We start from the raw sequence: 20,648 nt of genomic DNA on the forward strand, positions 1-20,648 counted from the left end.
TCGACGGTCCGGCGATGATCTGACTCCTATCCCAGGTAGGTACGGCAGGTTCGGCGGTGCGAGGGCTCCGCCGACATTTTGTGAAACCCGGAGCTCCCACACTTCCATTGCCGCAATGCAGTGGCCTCCGGGAAAATGGCCACCAGAGGCAGCACATGCTCAGATTGAGATCTCGGCCTGACATCTCGGGCGACGTGATCTCACTACCGACATCTCAATCTGCGCATGCGATGCCTCCGGCGGCCATTTTACCAGAGGCCACAGCAATGCATGTGCGAGTGATAGGGGCTTTCACAAAATGTCAGCGGAGCCTCCGCACCGTCAAACGAGCCTGGGATGGGAGTCAGATCATCGCCCTGCAGTGTCAGACCACCGAACACCCCCTCTTTCCAGCCCAGGGCCGGCAGAATCGCCCGACTCCTGCTGCTGCCACACTCCTGGTAAGTACATTTGGACTAAAGGACGCACCCCCATTCTCCCCCAAAAAATTTTGGGAAAAAAGTGCGTCTTATAGTCCAAAAAATACAGTACATTTTTGTGGGTGAAATGTGATTTTTTTTTCTATTTTCACAGCTCAAAGTTATAAACTTCTGTGAAGCACCTGGGGTTCAAGGTGCTCAGCACACATCTAGATACATTCCTTGAGAGGTCTATTTTAAAACATGGGGTCACTTGTGGGGGTTTCCACTGTTTAGGCACGTCAGGGACTCTCTAAAGCGACATGGCTTCCGCTCTCGATTTCAGCCATTTTTGCATTCAAAAAGTCATACGGTACTACTTCCCTTCCGAGACCTGCCGTGCACTTAAACAGTGGATTATCCCACATATGGGGCATCGGCGTACTCAGGAGAAATTGAACAACATTTTCAGGGTCTATTTTCTCCTGTTACCCTTGTGAAAATAACAAGTTTGGGGCTAAAGAAAATTTTTTGTGAAAAAAGTTAAATGTTCATTTTTTTCTTCCACATTGCTTTACTTCCTGTGAAGCACCTAAAGTGTAAATTAGCTTCTTGAATGTGGCTTTGAGTACTTTGAGGGGAGCAGTTTTTAGAATGGTGTCACTTTTGGGTACTTTGTCATATAGGCCCCGAAAATTCACTTCCAATGTGAGGTGGTCCCTAAAAAAATGGTTTTGTCAATTTTGGTGGAAAAATGAGAAATTGCTGATCAACTTTTAACCCTTCTAACTTCCTAACAAAAAGAAAAAATGTTTAAAAAATTATGCAGATGTAAAGTAGACATGTGGGAATTGTTATTTATTAACTTTTGTGTAACATAACTTTGTAATTTAAGGGCATAAGAATCTAAAGTTTGAAAATAGCGACATTTTTATATTTTTGCCAAATTTCTGATATTTTTACAAATAAACACAAGTCATATCGAACAAATTTTGCCACTATCATGAAGTACAATATGTCATGAGAAAATATTCTCAAAAATCAGTGGGATCCATGGAAACGTTCCAGAGTTATTACCACATAAAGTGATACTGGTTAGCTTAAAAAAAATGTGCCTGATCATTAAGGTCAAAATAGGCTTGGTCACTTAGGGGTTAAGCGGATTTTTAATTTGTTTTCACTTTTTCCCCACTGTTGGACATAAATATTTGTTACTTTGATTGTTGGTCTGGTACACAATAGTCTTGTACTGGAATGCACAAAAGAAGTCAGTGTCACACTGACAGTCTGTCAGACCCTGCTGATAGTGGGGTCCATCAGGCCACCATATCCTGCAGTCATTCTATGCCCTTGAGTTGAGATGACTATCGGCACCTGAGATCGTAAGGCAATGATAGGGTTAAAAAGGTAGTCTTCTGTCTCTTTTAAGCATCTACAACCCCTGGAAAAAAATTATGGAATCACCGGCCTTGGAGGATGTTCATTCAGTTGTTTAATTTTGTAGAAAGAAAGCAGATCACTGACATGGCACAAAACTAAAGTCATTTCAAATGGCAACTTTCTGGCTTTAAGAAACCCTAAAAGAAATCAAGAACAAAAAATGTGGTAGTCAGTAATAGTTACTTTTTTTTACCAAGCATAGGGAAATAATTATGGAATCACTCAATTCTGAGGAAAAAATTATGGAATCATGAAAAACAAACAAAAAAACACTCCAAAACATCACTAGTATTTTGTTGCACCACCTCTGGCTTTTATAACAGCTTGCAGTCTCTGAGGCATGGACTTAATGAGTGCCAAACAGTACACTTTATCAATCTGGCTCCAACTTTCTCTGATTGCTGTTGCCAGATCAGCTTTGCAGGTTGGAGCCTTGTTATGGACCATTTTCTTCAACTGCCACCAAAGATTTTCAATTGGATTGAGATCAGGACTATTTGCAGCCATGACATTGACCTGTGTCTTTTTTCCAGGAGTGTTTTCACAGTTTTCGCTCTATGGCAGTATGCATTATCATCTTGAAAAATGATTTCATCATCCCCTAACATCCTTTCAATTGATGGGATAAGAAAAGTGTCCAAAATATCAACATAAACTTGTGCATTTATTTAAGATGTAATGACAGCCATCTCCCCAGTGCTTTTACCTGACATGCAGCCCCATATCATCAATGACTGTGGAAATTTGCATGTTCTCTTCAGGCAGTCATCTTTATAAATCTCATTGGAATGGCATCAGACAAAAGTTCCACGTTGCACAATGCAGATTCGTGATTCATCACTGAATATGACTTTCATCCAGTCATCCACAGTCCACGATTGCTTTTCCTTAGCCCACTGTAACCTTGTTTTTCATGTTTAGGTGTTAATGATGGCTTTCGTTTAGCTTTTCTGTATGTAAATCCCATTTCCTTTAGGCGGTTTCTTATAGTTCGGTCACATTGACTCCAGTTTCCACCCATTCGTTCCTAATTTGTTTTGTTGTGCATTTCCTGTTTTGGAGACATATTGCTTTAAGTTTCCGGTCTTGATGCATTGATGTCTTCCTTGGTCTACCAGTATGTTTGCCTTTAACAACCTTCCCATGTTGTTTCTTTTTGGTACAGATTTTAGACACAGCTGACTGTGAACAACCAACATCTTTTGCAACGTTGCGTGATGATTTACCCTCTTTTAAGGGTTTGATAATCCTCTCCTTTGTTTCAATTGACATCTCTCGTGTTGGAACCATGATTCATGTCAGTCCACTTGGTGCAACTGCTCTCCAAGGTGTGATCACTCCTTTTCAGATGTAGACTAGCGAGCAGATCTAATTTGATGCAGGTGTTATTTTGGGGTATGAAAATTTACAGGGTGATTCTATAATTTTTTCCTCAGAATTGAGTGATTCCATAATTTTTCCCCTATGCTTGACTAAAAAAAGTAACCATTACTGACTACCACATTTTTTGTTCTTGATTTCTGTTAGTGTTTCTTAAGGCAGAAAGTTGACATTTGAAATGGCTTTAGTTTTGTGCCATGTCTGTGATCTGCTTTTTTTCTACAAAATTAAACTGAATGAACATCCTCCAAGTCCGGTGATTCCATAATTTTTCCCAGGGGTTGTAGATGCTGCTTTTGAAATTGACAGTGATATCTATTGGTTTAATTGGCCGAGATCACCAATCAGGACCGATGCCCCATGGTGTCAGCTGTCACATACAGCTGACACTGCGGCAACTTCCCTGTCGTAGGGTGCAATTCACTTAATCCTCAACACCATAAAAATCAGTGCTGCGGCTTATGGCCTCATTAAAAGGCGCATCAGGGATCATTAAGGGGTTAAACACCGAAGAAGTGGCAATCTTTCCATCATGCTTTTTGCCTGCCACATCCCTAGTTTTTTTCTTTGAAGTCCGGCTGTCACATACTGTCAAAATACAAAGCTAGCTTTGAGAAATCATAATTTACCAAAACTCGTGTAAAACTACTATGAAATAGTTATGAAAACCAAACGACTTCTTAAGGACGACCGGTCTCCTGGTAAAAAGTGGCCGCTATTTGCTCTTATAAAATTCGCTATGCTCCTCTGAGTATTCAGATTTTTGTTTTTTCTTAAATTCACCATACGGTTCCAGAGATATGAGCTATTTATTGTTAACTTTACGATCTTTACAAAGGTGTGTTACATGGTGATAATGAAAAGACTTAATCCCCCAGAGAATCATGCGAGTGCCCCTCCTAGGCAAGACCATCAAAATTTGCAAGACGTAAAATCCATATCCTTGGAAACATATGGCAGACATGTTCAGTATCCCATAAAATGAACTTAATGCAGAGCAATGTCAATAAAGCACTAGTGTTCACAGAGTCCATCTTATGTCTCTTCTTTTAACAGTTTCAGGTTCCTAAACCTTGACCTGGTTAAAAAAAAAGCAACATGCTCATTTCTGCAGACGACTTCAGTTAGGAAGCTGCCCTTTCTCTATACTTAATATTATAAGGCGAAGGCATCGGCGCTGCAGCAATAACAATGGTAAATGAACTTTAAGAAAATGACCATCGGCGTTTTCTTGGGAAAACTCAGCGAGTGCACCAGCATTTAAAAGACACCGTGTCTGCATAGTGTTAAAGAGAATCTGTCTTCTGGTTTTTGTTACCCCATCTGAGAGATGTTGTAGAGCAGGGGTGGGGAACCTCAGGCCCCCTGGCAGATTCTCAGGGACCGCATTCTTGGGCAGGGAGCTGTATTTTGATTTCCACCAGCTCATTAATTTCTTCTTGCTCTGTTAGCGCACACACACAGTGTTCACTACTGAACACTGAAGGGCATGCAATGAGAGATTATACCCTGACACCAGTGCAAGAGTCAGGATGTACTCTGTGGGCGGAGTTTGTACGGCGCCCGAAGGATGGTACAAATATCCAAATGGCCCTTGGCAGAAAAAAGATTCCCCACCCATTATAGAGTGCTGTAGAGGCAGAGACCCTGATTCTAGCAATGTACCACATACTGGTCTGCTTGCTGTCATTTTGATAAAATCCCTGTTTTCTCTGCTGCAGATCTAGCACAGCTCTGAATGCTGAAACGTGTATAGCCCCGCCCACATCACCATTTGTCCACGTTCTGTGTAAATAGCATAGACAAAAAGCTGCCTATGCACATTGTACACAGAAGGGATTTACAGAGGTCATGAAGGTGGAGGGCTACATGGCAGCAAGCAGTGGCGTACCATTCATAGCTGCAGTCAACATGGCCGCTATGGGGCCAGTGAGTCTCTTCACATTACAGTTTGCCACAATTTCTGCGGAATCTGCCTCCTTTGGATACCGTTGAATAGAATGGCTCCCTGAACCATCATTTAGGGCAGTGTTTCTCAACTCCAGTCCTCAAGACCCACCAACAGGTCAAGTTTTCAGGATTTCCTTAGTATTGCACAGGTGATAATTTCATCACCTGCTCAAGCATTTATTCCATCACCTATGCAATACTAAGGAAATCCTGAAAACATGACCTGTTGGTAAGTCTTGAGGACCGGAGTTGAGAAACACTGATTTAGGGGCATTGTGCTGTAAAGGTATTATACTGTGTTGGAGGCACTGTAGAGGCATTATAGTTTGCTGGAGGCACTGTGGAGTCATCATACTGTGAATGCGGGGTGAAATGATGTATGTGATTATACTCTGTGTGTGGGTGGGGGTATTTTTGGCAGCATCATACTAATGGCTATGAAAGGGTTATTGTGGGTGACACGAATTTAGGGGCTTCAATTGGTACACAATTACTGTAGGAAAACAATGTCCCGCTCGCCCACATAAATCAGAGTAAGGAAACCATCTATGCCAAGATGGGGTCAGTGAGGAAAACAGGAGGATGTCCAGTTATTTGGTGGCAGAGTAAAAACATCACTGACATCTCTGGGGCACAGCACCCTGAATCACGCTCAGTGGATGCTATGCACCTGAATCACGCTCAGTGGGTGCTACGCACCTGAATCACGCTCAGTGGGTGCTACGCACCTGAATCACGCTCAGTGGGTGCTAAACACCAGAATCGTACTCAGTGAGTGCTACGCACCAGAATCACGCTCAGTGGGTGCTACGCACCAGAATCGTGCTGTGGGTGCTACGCACCTGAATCACGCTCAGTGAGTGCTACGCACCAGAATCTGGCTCAGTGAGTGCTACGCACCAGAATCACGCTCAGTGGGTGCTACGCACCAGAATCGTGCTCAGTGGGTGCTACGCACCTGAATCGTGCTCAGTGGGTGCTACGCACCTGAATCACGCTCAGTGGGTGCTAAACACCAGAATCGTGCTCAGTGAGTGCTACGCACGAGAATCACGCTCAGTGGGTGCTACGCACCAGAATCGTGCTCAGTGGGTGCTACGCACCTGAATCACGCTCAGTGGGTGCTAAACACCAGAATCATGCTTAGTGAGTGCTAAGCACCAGAATCGTGCTCAGTGGGTGCTACGCACCAGAATCGTGCTCAGTGGGTGCTACGCACCTGAATCACGCTCAGTGGGTGCTACGCACCTGAATCACGCTCAGTGGGTGCTACGCACCTGAATCACGCTCAGTGGGTGCTACGCACCTGAATCACGCTCAGTGGGTGCTAAACACCAGAATTGTGCTCAGTGGGTGCTACGCACCAGAATCACACTGAGTGCTACGCACCAGAATCGTGCTCAGTGAGTGCTACGCACCAGAATCGTGCTCAGTGAGTGCTACGCACCAGAATCACGCTCAGTGAGTGCTACGCACCAGAATTGTGCTCAGTGGGTGCTAGGCACCAGAATCGTCCTCAGTGAGTGCTACGCACCAGAATCACGCTCAGTGGGTGCTAAACACCAGAATCGTGCTCAGTGAGTGCTACGCACCAGAATCACGCTCAGTGGGTGCTACGCACCAGAATCACGCTCAGTGGGTGCTACGCACCTGAATCACGCTCAGTGGGTGCTACGCACCTTGATCACGCTCAGTGGGTGCTACGCACCTGAATCACGCTCAGTCGGTGCTAAACACCAGAATCGTGCTCAGTGAGTGCTACGCACCAGAATCACGCTCAGTGGGTGCTACGCACCTGAATCACGTTCAGTGGGTGCTAACCACCAGAATTGTGCTCAGTGGGTGCTACGCACCAGAATCACGCTGAGTGCTACGCACCAGAATCATGCTCAGTGAGTGCTACGCACCAGAATCGTGCTCAGTGAGTGCTACGCACCAGAATCGTGCTCAGTGAGTGCTACGCACCAGAATTGTGCTCAGTGAGTGCTACGCACCAGAATCGTGCTCAGTGAGTGCTACGTACCAGAATTACGCTCAGTGGGTGCTAAACACCAGAATCGTGCTCAGTGAGTGCTACGCACCAGAATCGTGCTCAGTGGGTGCTACGCACCAGAATCACGCTCAGTGGGTGCTAAACACCAGAATCGTGCTCAGTGAGTGCTAACACCAGAATCGTGCTCAGTGGGTGCTACGCACCTGAATCACGCTCAGTGGGTGCTAAACACCAGAATCGTGCTCAGTGAGTGCTAACACCAGAATCGTGCTCAGTGAGTGCTAACACCAGAATCGTGCTCAGTGAGTGCTAACACCAGAATCGTGCTCAGTGGGTGCTACGCACCTGCATAACGCTCAGTGGGTGCTAAACACCAGAATCGTGCTCAGTGAGTGCTACGCATCAGAATCGTGCTCAGTGAGTGCTACACATCAGAATCACGCTCAGTGGGTGCTACGAACCTGAATCACGCTCAGTGGGTGCTAAACACCAGAATCGTGCTCAGTGAGTGCTACGCATCAGAATCGTGCTCAGTGAGTGCTACACACCAGAATCACGCTCAGTGGGTGCTACGAACCTGAATCACGCTCAGTGGGTGCTAAACACCAGAATCGTGCTCAGTGAGTGCTGCACACCAGAATCACGCTCAGTGGGTGCTACGCACCAGAATCACGCTCAGTGGGTGCTAAACACCAGAATCGTGCTCAGTGAGTGCTAACACCAGAATCGTGCTCAGTGGGTGCTAACACCAGAATCGTGCTCAGTGAGTGCTAACACCAGAATCGTGCTCAGTGGGTGCTACGCACCTGCATCACGCTCAGTGGGTGCTAAACACCAGAATCGTGCTCAGTGAGTGCTACGCATCAGAATCGTGCTCAGTGAGTGCTACACACCAGAATCACGCTCAGTGGGTGCTACGAACCTGAATCACGCTCAGTGGGTGCTGCGCACCAGAATTGTGCTCAGTGGGTGCTAAGCATCTGAATCACGCTCAGTGGGTGCTATGCACAAGAATGAAGCTCAGTGGGTGCTACGCACAAGAATCACGGTGACGGAACGTTTTTAATCTTCCATTCTACATGGTTATTCTATACAGCCATCTTGCTCTCTGCCTCCAAATAAGGCTAGGTTCACATTAGCGGTTCTGTGCGCAGCCTATCATCAGCATGCACAAACGCATGCCAAAATGCATGTTTGTGCCGTGTTTTTATCTGCATCAGCTTACGCATGATGGCAAAAAAAAACACTTTGTGTGCAGGCGTTTCTATGCATTTTTTGCCTGAGTGTGGGTTGTTTATGCACATGCATTCAATATTTCCAGGAGGGCGTCTCAATCAGTTCCTGGACATGCGCACTCTAAAGTACACAAGCGCATTGAACACATGCTTTCCCATAGACAGTAATGCATTGTTTTGACGCACTCATCCGCATGCGCATATGTGATGGATTTTTGACGCCCCCAAAAATGCAACATGTTGCATTTGCTGCGCCCCGCGAAACGACGCATGCAAACGCATGTCCATGAGTACACCATGTTAAATATACGTACGCATGCGGATCAAACACTGCGCACAAAGATGAAAATGTGAAACCAGCCTAAAGGACTCTGCACCACGGTGACGCTGGCCGGCGCCTCTTCCCTCACAGAATTATGGTGTACGTGCCGCAATACATGGGAAGGCACGGCCCCTCCCACTCCACCAAACCTCGGGGTCCAGTGGTTTCTAGGTTGGTCAGTGACATTGCTGCGGTCAGGGTCTCTGCCCCTACAGCATGCTGCTCTCAGATTAGGTGGCAAAAGTATGTTGACAGATTCCCTTTATTGAAAAAAGAAAAAACTGTTATAGTCAGAGGAGCAGCGGGAATGAGAGCGGACACAGGGGACAGGGCCGTATGCCCGCGCTCCTGCCGCGTCTCCCAGTCACATGGCCGTTGTCCGTGTGTGGGCAGCAGTAACGCAGTGCTGTGTAATTGAGGTAGAAAGCTGCCTGACCTGCACCGCGGCCTAACATCCGCGCAGCTGGCCGCCACATGCCTGCAAGTGGAAGGAGCGCCGCGCACAGATATGAGCGCACTCCGCCGGCAGCGCCCAGGCCGCACACTGATGACGTCATCACACGAAGGGCTCCCGCTGTGAGACGCGCTGCACACACTCGTCCTCTACTTCCTGTCTGTGGGTTTTGCTACTCGCTGACGCGGGCACGTAGACGCCCCGAAGAGACGACATCCCGGAGGTGGGCGGGCACTGGACTCTGAAAGGCCACGCCCCTTCTAGCGCTTTCCTGCCGCTCCGCCTGCTGCGCTGCTTGGCCTCGGTGTCACTGAGCTATGGACCCACGGAAGTTGCAGGAGCTGCGGGAGTTCGTCCGCCTGTGCCAGAGCAACCCGGCCATCCTGCAGTGCTCGGAGCTCGGCTTCTTCACAGAATGGCTGCAGAGGTGAGCAGTGTCCGCCATGTGCTGAGGGTGCGCTCACTCTCACCATCGCTACATGTGTCGCTATGGCCGCCCCATGTATGTGGCCAGGGCGGCATTTACACACAGATTACAGGGATTGTTCAACTTGACTCAAAACTTGAATAGGTGGTCTGCGATGGCGGAGCGATAGGGTCACAGGCCCTGCGACCGATGATGGCCAGTCTTTTGCCCTTGTTATAGGCCACTCCAGCAACCGACTATGGCCGATCTTCAGTTGCCCATGGTCTGGCCTCTGTCACAGGCCGATGCAGTGCTTGCCCTGGGCCTGATGGCCATTCTTCTGTCACCTGAGGTTTGGTCACTATCACAGGCTGCTTCTGAGACCAATGATGGTCTGTCGTCAGTTGTCCAAGGTCTGGCCACTGTCACAGACTGCTCCGGGGACCAATGATGGCCGGTCTTCTGACACCTGAGGTTTGACCACTGTCACAGGCTGCTTCGGGGACCAATGATGGTCTGTCGTCAGTTGTCCAAGGTCTGGCCGCTGTCACAGACTGCTCCGGGGACCAATGATGGCCGGTCTTCTGACACCTAAGGTTTGGCCACTGTCACATTTGAAAAAACTGACCGTCACATCCAAACATAGATCAAGTGTGAACAGGTGCTGAGCCTTAGAGTCACCAACTCCTATACAGTCAAGCAAAAAAGGCAGCACACTGCAGCGCTAACACATGAAAAAATGAAACACAGAAATTGAACTGCATTACTGCACTAAAAATATGAAAAATGAGAGCGTTTAGCGCATAAAAAAGGCCAATTTTATGTGTACCTGGTAGCCACTTTACGGCATCTCTCTTATACCAGGTCCTGCGCTATCCTTCCTCGCTGAGAATAAACGTCTCCATGTGAATGGGCACCTATGAAAACCTCTCATGAGACTAACATTCTCCTTCTCTGTGGAGGGGTACTGGACCTGCTGCAATTAAGACACTTGTGACTAGGAGGCGGAGTGCTCAGTCAGAAGGCTAGACAATACATTTGAAAAAACTGACCGTCACATCCAAACATAGATCAAGTGTGAACAGGTGCTGAACCTTAGTCACCGACTCCTATACAGTCAAGCAAAAAAGGCAGCACACTGCAGCGCTAACACATGAAAAAATGAAACACAGAAATTGAACTGCATTACTGCACTAAAAATATGAAAAATGAGAGCGTTTAGCGCATAAAAAAGGCCAATTTTATGTGTACCTGGTAGCCACTTTACGGCATCTCTCTTATACCAGGTCACACTTGATCTATGTTTGGATGTGACGGTCAGTTTTTTCAAATGTATTGTCTAGCCTTCTGACTGAGCACTCCGCCTCCTAGTTACAAGTGTCTTAATTGCAGCAGGTCCAGTACCCCTCCACAGAGGAGAATGTTAGTCTCATGAGAGGTTTTCATAGGTGCCCATTCACATGGAGACATTTATTCTCAGCGAGGAAGGATAGCGCAGGACCTGGTATACGAGAGATGCCGTAAAGTGGCTACCAGGTACACATAAAATTGGCCTTTTTTATGCGCTAAACGCTCTCATTTTTCATATTTTTAGTGCAGTAATGCAGTTCAATTTCTGTGTTTCATTTTTTCATGTGTTAGCGCTGCAGTGTGCTGCCTTTTTTGCTTGGCCACTGTCACAGGCTGCTTCGGGGACCAATGATGGTCGTTCTTCTGACACCTGATGTTTGGTCACTGTCACAGGCTGCTTCGGGGACCAATGATGGTCTGTCGTCAGTTGTCCAAGGTCTGGCCGCTGTCACAGACTGCTCCGGGGACCAATGATGGCCGGTCTTCTGACACCTGAGGTTTGGCCACTGTCACAGGCTGCTTCGGGGACCAATGATGGTCGTTCTTCTGACACCTGATGTTTGGTCACTGTCACAGGCTGCTTCGGGGACCAATGATGGTCTGTCGTCAGTTGTACAAGGTCTGGCCGCTGTCACAGACTCCTCCGGGGACCAATGATGGCCGGTCTTCTGACACCTGAGGTTTGGCCGCTGTCACAGACTGCTCCGGGGACCAATGATGGCTGGTCTTCTGACACCTGAGGTCTGGCCGCTGTCACAGGCTGCATCGGGGACCAATGATGGCCAGTCTTCTGTTGCCTGAGGTTTAGCTCCAGCCATTATGTAACTAAAGACGTCCACCCCTGAGGAACCCTGTGAAGTTATCATACTGGAAGGATTCGGCTCTGACTATCAGATGCTGTGACCGTCCCATGCCAACTGGAGTCTCTGCCTCTTAATTCAGTAGCTTGTGTATAGAAATCACTGAGCCTCCGCACATGCCAGGGCCGCTGCCATGCAGAGCTCATACTTCAGTCTTGTGATGACTCTTGGAGCCAGCTCATCCAGGAAAACTCTCCCAGAGTGTCGATTATGCTCCGTTAGGATGCGACAAGCTGTTTGGAGTAATGAAAATCTCAGGTTGATAACGTCTTTTAAAATGCAGGCAGCTGCTCCACGGCGGCATGTCAGCTATTTTGAGAATCGGTCTGCTGTTTTACTTCATGGGGCATCTTGTATCTCCTAAGTAGCAGATCAGCGTTGTAATGGAGCACCTGCAATATACCCATGTTGTAACACTACACGTACACAATATCCATGGTATACATGTGGCACCTGCAGCATGCCCGTGTTGTGCCCACGCAGCACTGCCGTGTGTCCATGTTTACCACCTTCTACAAAACATCTGGTAGATTGTCATAAAAAGGGAGACGACCTGGACTCCTAGAAGAATTGGTAAACCTAATGTCTCCAAATTTTTCTAGAGAGCTGAGCTCCCTGCTGTGCTTCATCAGGCTGAGCCCTGACATTCAGGTTGTGTATGAAGTTGTACCTCATAACAGTTGTCCTTCCAAATATTGGCTTTTTATTTAGAAGTCCAGCTTGGTGCACAGATGTCTTCTCACCTGCCAGTTACCAGACTTTCCTCTCCTCTTGCTGCCTGAGTCCCCCAGCTGCTCTCCACATTCCTCTTCTGGAGGAGACTGCTCCAGTAAATCAATGTCCACAGTGGTCATATGACTGGAGCAGGATGTACTGAGCTGGAGCCTCAGTTCTTTTAAAGGGAACCTGTCACCCCCAAAATCGAAGATGAGCTAAGCCCACCGGCATCAGGTCAGAGTGGTCAGAGTGGCCCGGCGCCTGCGCACTGCAGTACTTTGCTCTGCCCTCAACAGGGCAGACAAAGTACACCTGCGCCGGAGCCGCAGCATGAAGACAAGAAGAGGATGTCATCGTAAGAAGATGGGAGGCCCCGGACCGTGACGCCCATCAGACCGGACCGCAGCGGGACCGCCCCTGGATGAGTATAATCTAACCTCTTTTTCTCCTCTTTCAGGATACATCGGGGGCTTATCTACAGCATTACAGAACTCTGTAGATAAGCCCCTGATGACGGTGGGCTTAGCTCATCTTCGATTTTGGGAGTGACAGGTTCCCTTTAAAGGGGTTATTCTGTGGTTCTTCCTCATTGGATGTGACTGGTGCCAGTGATATGACCTCGCATGCTACTGAGATGTGTACACAATAGCCATGGACATGTGCACAATACCTGCGGATGGTGCACACACCTCAGCTGTGTGGTACTGTAACATCATCACCTCTGATGCAGAAATGAGTGACATCAGCTAATACCTTTTTAAGCCTCACATGAACATATGATCACATGATGTGGTCTGTGTCTAGACTGCGATCCATTGACTGACTGCAGGTCAGGAGACCTAGAGACAGTCCCGTCTATTCCTATGACATGGTTTGGATCAGGAGACCCATGTTTGTTCTGGCCAGGGCTCTCTGTGCACAGACCATTTAATATATTCATGTAAGCATATCCTAACATTCAGCAGCATGTAAAGGGAATCTCAGCAAGTTTTTTGCCACCTAATCTGAGAGCAGCATGATGTAGAGACAGAGACATTGATTCCATTCATGTCACCAGCTGCTAGCTGCAGTTTTAATAAAATCACTGTTTTACCAGTAGGAGGCATTAGAGGACTAGTGAAGTGAACCTGCTGCCAGGTAGTCAAGCTTATTACTGAGCTCTGTATAACCCTGCCCCCACCAGGGATTCTATGTACACAGTACATGGGCAGAAAGCTGCCAATCAGTGGTGTGGGCGGAGTTAAGCAGAGCTCAGCCTTTAGAGAACTGCTAGATCTGCAGAAGATAAAATTGTGATTTTACGAAAATGACATCAAGCGACCAATAAGTGACGTGTTGCTCCAATCAGGATCTCTGCCCCTACATCAGGCTGTTCTCAGACGGGGCAGCAAAAACCTGCTGAGAGATTCCCTTTAATGGTCTAAAGATAATGTTTCTTTAAGTGGCTCTCCTTATGAGAATAGTTCTTCTGTCATTCATAGTGAAGTTTCTAAATCATGTTATTTTTCTTTTTGCAGCATGGGGGCATCTATCCCATCCCCACCTCCCAAAGAATCTCCTACAGAGACCAATCGGGTAAATATACTGGTGAACTTTTTTTTGTATGACTTGCCTAGTTTTAAACGTCTTGTAGGCACTTAAGGCAGGGTAACGTGCTATATTTCTGTGATATCCTATGTCAGTTTTAAAATCTAGCACTGGCGAGATGTTACATGTTACCCACTGGCGACATGCTGTGTGTGTGTGTAATATACCGTATTTTTCGCTTTATAAGACGTTCTGAATTATAAGACGCACCCCAAATTTTGAGGAGAAAAATGGGAAAACATTTTTTTTAATAAAATGGTGGTGCTTATAATCCATGCATATTTTTGCTTACCGGGGGTGGTGGCTGCGGGTGAAACAGAGACCCAGGGTCACAGCTGGAGGAGGCAGGAGTGGGGTGATGCCGCAGGCTGGGATGAAGGGGTGTCCGGCAGTGCTGCTGGTGTCTGGCGCTGCTGCCCGGTGCTCTGCTGGTGTCTCTGGTGCCTGGCAGCGCTTCGGGGGTGTCCGGTGGTCCTGCTTGGGGGTGCCCTGCTGGTGTCTCCGGTGCTGTGGGTGCCTGGACAGCACTGCCTGATGCTGCTGCGGCAGTCTCCGGTGCTGCTGGGGCTCTGACATTTGCGAAAAGCCAGAGCCCCGGCAATCCCATGATTCCTGTGCTTTGGACTCTCCTCTCCCGAGATCTTGGTGCCGAGATCTCCATCTGCTCATGCCCCGCCCGGCGGCCATTTTTCAGGAGTCCACCGCACAGGAAACCATGGGACTGCCGGGGTGGTCCCCTGCAGCATCGGAGACCGCAGCGTCGGCCACGCACGCGCAGCATCGGAGACACCAGCAGAGCACCTGGCAGCAGTGCCGGACACCCCGCAGCGCCGCGGGCAGTGGAGACACCCGCAGAGCACTGGGTAGCAGCGCCGGACACCCGCAGCACCACCGGACACCTCTCCATCCCAACCTGCGGTCTGTAGCAATGGTACCGGTAAGGTACATTAGCATTATAAGACGCACCCCCATTTCCCCCCAAAATTTTTGGAAAAAAAGTTCATCTTATAATCCGAAAACTACGGTATATCTTTATCTCATAACGATGCTGCCAATGACATCAGTTATTGCCATTTTGGACAATTATGTCATATGTGCAGAGTATGCCACGAATATCTGATAGTTCTGTCCCAGCATCATGATTTTGGGGGTCATCCTAAATCTGTCCCTGTCTCCCTGTGTTCTTCCTCCTAACTGTTCTTTTTTTTGCCCAAAGGGTACAAGTGTGTTTTTGTTGTTCCAAATATTTAACTGAAATTTAAATGAAACAAAATAATTGTATGCCCAGTCCTTACATGGATAGGGTGTTAGGGTAATGAACATTTAGGATTGCTGATGACACGATTTTTGAAGCTTACATCTATAGATCTGTGTCCCTGTACTCCTCACTCCATCTTGACTCCCTTGCAAAAAAAAAAAAAAAGCTATATATATATTTATTAGTACAGACCAAAAGTTTGGACACACCTTCTCATGTAAAGATTTTTCTGTATTTTCATGACTATGAAAATTGTACATTCCCACTGAAGGCATCAAAACTATGAATTAACACATGTGGAATTATATACTTAACAAAAATGTGTGAAACAACTGAAATTATGTCTTATATTCTAGGTTCTTCAAAGTAGCCACCTTTTGCTTTGTTGAAAGACCATTCCCGGTGACTACCTCTTGAAGCTCATCAAGAGAATGCCAAGAGTGTGCAAAGCAGTCATCAAAGCAAAAGGTGGCTACTTTGAAGAACCTAGAATATAAGACATAATTTCAGTTGTTTCACACTCTAAGTATATAATTCCACATGTGTTAATTCGTAGTTTTGATGTTTTTCAGTGTGAATGTACAATTTTCATTTGCACGACCAATTAGCGAAGCGTGGTTCAAATCCCGTGCCAGTTCGCGGCTGTACTGCGTCTGTCGCTGATTGGTCGCGGCAGGCTGCGACCAATCAGTGAAGCCAGGGCCAGCTCCAGGTTTTTGAGGGCCCCGGGCGAAAGAGTCTCACAGCCCACGCAGTATATAGCTCTGCCCACGCAGTGTATAGCTCTGCCCACGCAGTGTATAGCTCTGCCCACGCAGTGTATAGCTCTGCCCACGCAGTATATAGCTCTGCCCACGCAGTATATAGCTCTGCCCACGCAGTATATAGCTCTGCCCACGCAGTATATAGCTCTGCCCACGCAGTATATAGCTCTGCCCACGCAGTATATAGCTCTGCCCACGCAGTATATAGCTCTGCCCACGCAGTATATAGCTCTGCCCACGCAGTATATAGCTCTGCCCACGCAGTATATAGCTCTGCCCACGCAGTATATAGCTCTGCCCACGCAGTATATAGCAATGTGGGCACCATATCCCTGTTAAAAAAAAAAAAAAGAAAAAAGAATTAAAATAAAAAATAGTTACCGGTATATACTTACCTTCCGGCGGCCCCCGGATCCAGCCCAGGCCTTTAGCGATGCTACTTGCGACGCTCCGTTCCCAGAAATAACCCGTGGTGATGTAGCGGTCTCACGATACCGCTGCGTCATGTGGGGTCATTGCCGCAATGCATTCTTGGGACTGGAGCATTGTGAGGAGCGGGAAAGGCTGTCGCGGACGCCGGAAGGTGAGAATATAATGATTTTTTATTTTTTTTTTATTTTTAACATTATATGTTTTTACTATTGATGCTGCATAGGCAGCATCAATAGTAAAAAGTTGGTCACAATTACAGGGTTAATGGCAGTGTTAACGGACTGCTAAAACGCTATGTGGGCGCTAACTGGAGGGGAGTATGGAGGGGGCACTGACTGGAGGGGAGTAGGGAGGGGCCAATTCGCGGCCGGACTGTGGCTCTCGCTGATTGGTCGCGGCCGGCTGGGTGTGACCAATTAGCGTCGCGGGATTTCCGTGACAGACAAACAGACGGAAGTGGACCTTAGACAATTATATATACCGTATATAGTCGAGTATAAGCCGAGAATTTCAGCCCATTTTTTTTTTTTTTAGGCTGAAATTGCCCCTCTCGGCTTATACTCGAGTCATTCCCAGTGGTCGGCGTGGAAGGAGGAGCGGCAGCTGTGTAATAATACCTGCTCCTGGCGCGGTGTCCCTGGTTCTCCGGCGCCTGCAGTTTCTTCCTGTAGTGAGCGGTCACATGGTACTGCTCATTACAGTAATGAATATGGACCAGACTCCACTCCCATAGGGGTGGAGCCGTATATTAATTACTGTAATGAGCGGTACCATGTGACCGCTCAATACAGGAAGAAGCTGCCGGTGCCGGAGAACCAGGGACATCACGCCAGGAGCAGGTGAGTATGAAGGGGGCAGTGCGCAATATTCACCTGCTCCCCGTTCCGCCGCCGCCGGCCGTCGCTGCGTCTTTCCCGTCCTCTGCAGTGACGTTGAGGTCAGAGGGTGCGATGACGCGATTAGTGTGCGCGCCGCCCTCTGCCTGAACAGTCAATGCAGAGGACGGGGAGGACACAGCGGCGCTCGTCGGTGGAACGGGAAAGGTGAGTATAGCAAGTGCCGGGGGCCTACGCGACGAGAAGTGAGTATGTGATTTTATTTTATTTTATTTTTATTTTTTTTTTTAATCCCAGCAACAGTATATGGGGCAAATGTCTGTATGGAGCAAATATCTGTATGGGGCCATGTGCAGCATTATATGGGGCAAATATCTGTATAGAGCATCTCATGTGGCCATGTGCAGCATTATATGGGGCAAATATCTGTATGGGGCCATGTGCAGCATTATATGGGGCAAATATCTGTATGGAGCATCTTATGGGGCCATGTGCAGCATTATATGGGGCAAATATCTGTATGGAGCATCTTATGGGGCCATGTGCAGCATTATATGGGGCAAATATCTGTATGGGGCCATGTGCAGCATTATATGGGGGCAAATATCTGTATGGAGCATCTTATGGGGTCATGTGCAGCATTATATGGGGCAAATATCTGTATGGGGCCATGTGCACATTATATGGGGCAAATATCTATGTGGCCATGTGCAGCATTATATGGGGCAAATATCTGTATGGGGCCATGTGCAGCATTATATGGGGCAAATATCTGTATGGAGCATCTTGTGTGGCCATGTGCAGCATTATATGGGGCAAATATCTGTATGGGCCATGTGCAGCATTATATGGGGCAAATGTCTCTATGGAGCATCTTATGAGGCCATAATCAGCATTTGTGGAGCATTATATGGGGCAAATGTCTGTATGGAGCATCTTATGGGGCCATAATCAACATTTGTGCAGCATTATATGGGGCATATTTTAATATGGAGCATCTTATGGGGCCATAATCAACATTTGTGCAGCATTATGTGGGGCATATTTTAATATGGAGCATCTTATACGGCCCATCATAAACTGTATGGAGCATTATATGGGGCTCCTGATTCAATATGGATATTCAAAAACACTTAACCTACTGATGTCTCAATTTTACTTTTATTGGTATCTATTTTTATTTTTGAAATTTACCAGTAGCTGCTGCATTTTCCACCCTAGGCATATACTCGAGTCATTACGTTTTCCCAGTTTTTTGTGGCAAAATTAGGGGTCTCTGCTTATACTCGGGTTGGCTTATATTTGAGCATATACGGTGTAGGTATGTGTATATGTGTGTATGTATATATATTCTAGAATATGTATGTAGTTTATTTATGAAGATTTTAGAATAATCCATTGAATACACAGGATTCGGCCAGCCACGACCAAATAGCGAAGCGTGGTTCAAATCCCACGCCAATTCGCGGCTGGACTGCGCCTGTTGCTGATTGTTCGCGGCCGGCCATGTAGTATATAGCACAGCCACGTAGTAAATAGCACAGCCACGTAGTATATTGCACAGGCCACGTAGTATATTGCACAGCCACGTAGTATATTGCCCAGCCCACGGAGTTTATAACAGCCCACATAGCATATAACACAGCCACGTAGTTTATAACAGCCCACGCACGCAGTGTATAACACAGCCCACGCACGCAGTGTATAACACAGCCCACGCACGCAGTGTATAACACAGCCCACGCACGCAGTGTATAGCACAGCCCACGCACGCAGTGTATAGCACAGCCCACGCACGCAGTGTATAGCACAGCCCACGCACGCAGTGTATAGCACAGCCCACGCACGCAGTGTATAGCACAGCCCACGCACGCAGTGTATAGCACAGCCCACGCACGCAGTGTATAGCACAGCCCACGCACGCAGTGTATAGCACAGCCCACGCACGCAGTGTATAGCACAGCCCACGCACGCAGTGTATAGCACAGCCCACGCACGCAGTGTATAGCACAGCCCACGCACGCAGTGTATAGCACAGCCCACGCACGCAGTGTATAGCACAGCCCACGCACGCAGTGTATAGCACAGCCCACGCACGCAGTGTATAGCACAGCCCACGCACGCAGTGTATAGCACAGCCCACGCACGCAGTGTATAGCACAGCCCACGCACGCAGTGTATAGCACAGCCCACGCACGCAGTGTATAGCACAGCCCACGCACGCAGTGTATAGCACAGCCCACGCACGCAGTGTATAGCACAGCCCACGCACGCAGTGTATAGCACAGCCCACGCACGCAGTGTATAGCACAGCCCACGCACGCAGTGTATAGCACAGCCCACGCACGCAGTGTATAGCACAGCCCACGCACGCAGTGTATAGCACAGCCCACGCACGCAGTGTATAGCACAGCCCACGCACGCAGTGTATAGCACAGCCCACGCACGCAGTGTATAGCACAGCCCACGCACGCAGTGTATAGCACAGCCCACGCACGCAGTGTATAGCACAGCCCACGCACGCAGTGTATAGCACAGCCCACGCACGCAGTGTATAGCACAGCCCACGCACGCAGTGTATAGCACAGCCCACGCACGCAGTGTATAGCACAGCCCACGCACGCAGTGTATAGCACAGCCCACTTGTGAATTCTGCTCTTGGGCTCCCTCCTGTGGTTTTGAGTAGTATGGCTGCTTCTTGGATTTAGCATCAGCAGCTGTTCTCACTGATCGTCTTTCTGGCTCGGCTATATTAGTCTGGCCTTATCCCTAATTCAATGCCAGTTGCCAATTGTTGAGCTTGGAGTCATGGCTCTCTGAGGATTTCCCTGCCACTCTGACCATTTCAGCAAAGCTAAGTCCTTGCTTGTCTTTTTGCAGTTCACTTGTTGTGGACTTTGTTGTTTGGCATTTTCTATGTTTTGCTCATTTGTCCAGCTTATCAGTATGGATCTATTTAGCTAAGCTGGAAGTTTTGGGCAGCAGAGTTTGCCCTCCACACCTTTAGTCAGGTGTGGAGATTTTTGCATTTCTCTGCGGTGGACTTTTTCTAGTTTTTATTACTGACCGCACAGTTTTCTGTTCTGTACTAATTCTGTCTAGCTAGTAGTGGCCTCCTTTGCTAAATCTTGTTTCATACTACTTATGTCATTTCCTTCTCCTCTCACAGTCATTATTTGTGGGGGGCTGTCCTATCCTTTGGGGATTTTCTCTGAGGCAAGATAGATTTCCTGTTTCTACCTTTAGGGGTAGCTAGTTCTCCGGCT

At 47.7% G+C, this 20,648-nt stretch overlaps 2 protein-coding genes across 4 annotated transcripts in view; one reads left to right on the forward strand and one right to left on the reverse strand.

Annotated features, from left to right (window-relative positions):
- The window catches only part of XPNPEP3 (X-prolyl aminopeptidase 3), a 180,678-nt gene extending 171,270 nt beyond the window's left edge, over positions 1-9,408 (reverse strand). Inside the window, exon 1 of one of the 3 annotated variants that reach the window (XM_077276083.1) lies at positions 9,155-9,408. In XM_077276083.1, coding sequence (XP_077132198.1) covers positions 9,155-9,275 — 121 coding nt within the window. In that variant the 5' untranslated portion in view covers positions 9,276-9,408. The remainder of the gene's footprint in view (positions 1-9,154) is intronic. The other 2 variants (XM_077276084.1, XM_077276085.1) reach the window with 2 other exon arrangements.
- ST13 (ST13 Hsp70 interacting protein) overlaps positions 9,253-20,648 on the forward strand; it is a 202,530-nt gene continuing 191,134 nt past the window's right edge. Inside the window, exons 1-2 of the mRNA XM_077276087.1 lie at positions 9,253-9,599; positions 14,023-14,080. Coding sequence (XP_077132202.1) covers positions 9,490-9,599; positions 14,023-14,080 — 168 coding nt within the window. The 5' untranslated portion in view covers positions 9,253-9,489. The remainder of the gene's footprint in view (positions 9,600-14,022; positions 14,081-20,648) is intronic.

The sequence above is a fragment of the Ranitomeya variabilis genome, chromosome 8 (assembly GCF_051348905.1).
Source record: "Ranitomeya variabilis isolate aRanVar5 chromosome 8, aRanVar5.hap1, whole genome shotgun sequence".
NCBI lineage: Eukaryota > Metazoa > Chordata > Amphibia > Anura > Dendrobatidae > Ranitomeya > Ranitomeya variabilis.